The sequence below is a fragment of the Sorghum bicolor genome, chromosome 5 (genome assembly GCF_000003195.3).
Source record: "Sorghum bicolor cultivar BTx623 chromosome 5, Sorghum_bicolor_NCBIv3, whole genome shotgun sequence".
Classification (NCBI taxonomy): domain Eukaryota; kingdom Viridiplantae; phylum Streptophyta; class Magnoliopsida; order Poales; family Poaceae; genus Sorghum; species Sorghum bicolor.
Window position 1 is genome coordinate 55,526,904 of NC_012874.2, and position 4,045 is coordinate 55,530,948.

General features: G+C 57.0%; 1 protein-coding gene across 1 annotated transcript; it reads right to left on the reverse strand.

Annotated features, from left to right (window-relative positions):
* On the reverse strand, window positions 2,930-3,613 carry LOC110435959 (elongin BC and Polycomb repressive complex 2-associated protein-like). The gene has a single exon (XM_021462075.1). The coding sequence runs from the start codon at window positions 3,611-3,613 to the stop codon at window positions 2,930-2,932; it is 684 nt and encodes a 227-aa protein (XP_021317750.1).

The window sequence follows — 4,045 nt, forward strand, 5'->3', positions numbered from 1 at the left end:
TCCTCCCCATAAGAGCGAGTGGGGTGCAAGGCTTCCTAAGACCCGGTCCACAGAACATATCAGTCCTTAGGGTGACCAAACAGGACATCTTCACAAGGGGCCAACCGATGCACCGCTCGTCGGGACATCCGGCTACCCCATGCTAAACAGCACCTCCCATCCCGGTGCTTCGTCCCACGAAGACACTCCACTCCGGGACCTCTCCCTGTCACATGTACCCGCCACAGGTATCTCTCATGGAGAACGCCCAGGTAGCGTCCTCCGGCAAGACTTGTCCCAAGACTCGTCGTAGATCCTGCTCGGTCGACTCAACCCTCACCACACACCCAAGACACACGCCAAGATCTCCCCAAATCCATTATCATCTCCTTATCCAGTTATCGGCTCCACGTGCCTTATCCACTCACATCCAATCTCGCACATTGCATCACATCACAGATATAATGCGTAGTAGAAGCAGTAGCAAGTAGTATGCAGCTTCTGACCTAACAGCGGGTGTGCGAGGGTTATAGGTTGCAACAAGGCAATGGCTCACAAGCATTTCTACCATGCAACCTATCTCAGTTCATTTGCATAAAAGTAAAGCGCTAGCATCTACATTATTGCATGTCTAATAGGATTCTACGAGGTTGGGTGGGACGTGGCACCTGTCGAGTGACATTTCCAAGATCCTCAGTTCACTGGTAGTTGTACTCATCCAAGGTCCTCCTTTCCGCATGTCCTTTCTTCAACGGGTCCTGATCCGATCCACGTTAACCGAAGCAACTACCTCGAAAGCGACAAACAAGGCGAAACAATCAAACCACTAGCCCTATAAAGACTAAGAAAAGAGGCGACAAAACACTGAAGGACAACTACACTGAAAGAGCACCGAAAGGAAAACGGCTTAGCCCTCTCGGCGGATGTTCGATCCCTGGGCTAAAAGGAACGAGAATGGTTGTTTACTAAGTACCAGCTGGAGTCTTCGCCTAGCCGTTACTTCCCGGGTCGGTCGTGTCGACCTGTACGGCTTTAATAACAAAGGCGTAGACTCTAACTCATTTTAAGTAAACACCATGGCTTACGAACTTTCGATCCAAGCATCATAGAGATTGACGAGAACCAAACGGTTGTAAGCACAAGAACTCTGATCTCTCTCCACCCGTATGCCATTATGATTGACGAGAGTCAAGAGAGGGTGGAACAAAGAGAAAAAAAAAGGGGAGTGGTCTACTTCTTCCCATCCACTCGCCATGATAAGAGACGGGGAATTAGAAAGAGTGACACACAAAGAACACGAGTGCTCAAACTACTTGTAGGGTACCACAACCTTGGTGCACTAAATGCACTAAGACATCACAAGGGTTCTTAGCGGTGCGGCTGTCACCGCGAGAACCAAAGAAATGCTACAGTTGAATAGGTACAAGCATACAAGAGTTTAAACACGAAGAACTAAAAAGGCAGGAAAAGACACGGGTTTCACTTCCCATTGATCCACTTGCCAATGCGACGACGGGAATCACGGAATCGGAAACAAAACATCGAACAAGTAAAAGGGGCTCAATCCACGTCTTACTGGATCGACGGGGATTGAGAACAAGAGAGAATAAGAACGAAATCACACTCTTTCAACCAACTCGCCATGGAACAAACGACAGTTGGAGAAATAAACACGACCCCATGAACTACACCAACTCATAACACTTCTCGACCTAGGTGCTTCTGAATTGGCACAGGGTCATTCCTATAGTTTCAGGCGATGCGGTTGTCACCGCAAAAACTAAGGGAAATGTCCGGGTCTAGGTGGCATAAGCATATGAGACGAATAAGATAAACATGCGAGAAACTAGGTAAAGCCCGATGACCATGGCGAGGTGACTCGAGGCCATGAGCTCCACCTAACGAGTTGGCTTTCATAAGTCCCACGATCATCGTCCGCTAATCCTCCCACTAAACTAGGTCACGAGTGGCTCACCAAGTGCGGGTAGGAGGCACACCGACAATGAGTCCATGGTAACCACGCCTGTGGGTCGAAAAAGGGTCGCTAACAATCATAGCACTAGAGAGTCAATTAAACGTGGGGAAACGAGTTACGTTCAGCATCACGATCACGGTGGGACGAACCCACGATCAAGACGATCAAACAAACTATCATTTCTCCAACCGGCTCGAAGGCTCAGTCCTCAGGCAAATACCAAAAGAAAGAACAATGACTACACGAGAGAAGGGACATGCTTAGCATTACGACCATGGCAAGACGAACTCGCGATCGCAACACTCAAACATATCACTCTCTCAACTGGCTCGAAGGCACGGTCCACAGACGACGATAATCACACAAAGAATCATGACTCGACCGCTAACAACACAAAGACAACGATGACTCGGAGTAGCACATTCCAATGGCACAAGATAGAGATAGATAGATAGATAAATAGACCGGCACGAAGGCACGGCACAGGCATGGATATAGATAAATCATATACAGATGATAGATAATGAAAAGGCAAGTATGAATAAGATATGAATTAATATGAAGGAGTTTCGTCAACGTCGATTAGGGTTTAGGGGTTTCGACCTTGCAGTTGGTGGGCTTCGGGTCGCGGACGTGGAGGATGGCGTCGGGGTGGTCCTCCGCTCGGCGTCGGGAGCAGATCGACGGGCCCGTGTCGCGGTTCGGCTCGATGGTCACGGGCTCAAAGTCGAGGACGGAGCCGTGGACACCGAACGTGGTCGTGGTGCTTGGTCACCGCAGCGACGTCGCGGCTACCACGCTGCTGCCGGGGTGGTGACCGCGGCGAGCACGTGGCCAAGGGCTCGGGCGACGTCGGGGTGGCGCTCGGTGCTGCGTGGCTGCGGGCGACGTCGTGGTCGGGGCGAGGTCGGTGTTGCTGTCCTGCTGCTCGGCGTCGCGACGAGGAAGTGGACGGCGGTGTGGCCGTGTCAGTCGTCAAGGTGAGGGCGCCGTCGTCTCTGGCTCTCGATGGCACGGCGGCACGGGCTCCTGGTGACCGTGGCGAGGACAGGACGAAGCTTGGCGCGGCGAGCGGCTCTGGCGCATGAGCAGGAAGGAGCTCGGGGGAGAGCTCGCGGTGCTGGCTCGGCTCGACGTCGCGCACCACAGCGAGGTCCATGCGCATCGTCGGGGCACGTCGTCGTGGCGGACAGGGTTGGGTTGGTGACCGCGGCGAGCTCGGAGCCGCGGTCGGCTTGGTGGCACGGCTCGACGCAGAGGCAGACCGGGGCGTCGGGGATAGCCGGGCTCGGAGCAGACCACGGCGAGGACGTCGCGGAGGGGCGACACGCTCGTGGTGGCACGACGAGGACTGCGTCGAGGCTTCGCTTGCGGTGGCTCGGCGAGGTCGTGCACAGGAGCTCGACGCGGCGGGCGGTTCCGGTGCGAGGACGGCATCGCGGGGTTGGGGCTCTGCGCGGCGAGGGCGCGGAGCTCCTGCTCGACGGCGAGGGTCGCGGGCGGGGATGGGGACGCCGCGGGCTCCTGGGCAAGGTCACAGTCGAAGCTCGGCACGGCGGTGCTCGGCGTCGCGGGGCACCGAGGGGGCTCGGCAGCGCTGTGGCGCCCGTGCGGCCGGCCGTGGCCGTGGCCGCGGCTGATGCCGAGGTGCAGGTGCATGGGGGCGAGGGCTCCGAGGTGCTCGGCAGCGCTGCAGGCAGGAAAGGAAGAGGAGACGGGGGTGGTGGCGGTGCCATAGCTGGGAGCGGAGCAAGCATTGGCGGTACGATTCTTATAGCGGTGCGATGCTAGGGTTCCAGGGGCAGCGCGTCGATCCTCAGCGTCCGTGCAGTGGAGGGCCGCGTGGCACACATCCAAGAGGCGCACGGAGGCCAGGGCGCTGGCATCGGGGCGCTGGCGTCGGGGCGATGGCGCTCTCCAGCAGGCGGGCGGCGGCTGGGTGCTGGGGTGCGCGCCCCTGCTCGCTAGGGTTGGGGGAGCTCGCGCGCTCTGGGCCTGGCGACCTGGGCCGTGGAGGGGGATGGGGAGCAGGCTGGGCCGCGGGGTTTCGGGTGGGCCGACTGCTGGGCTTGGCAAGGCTCCTGCGCGAGT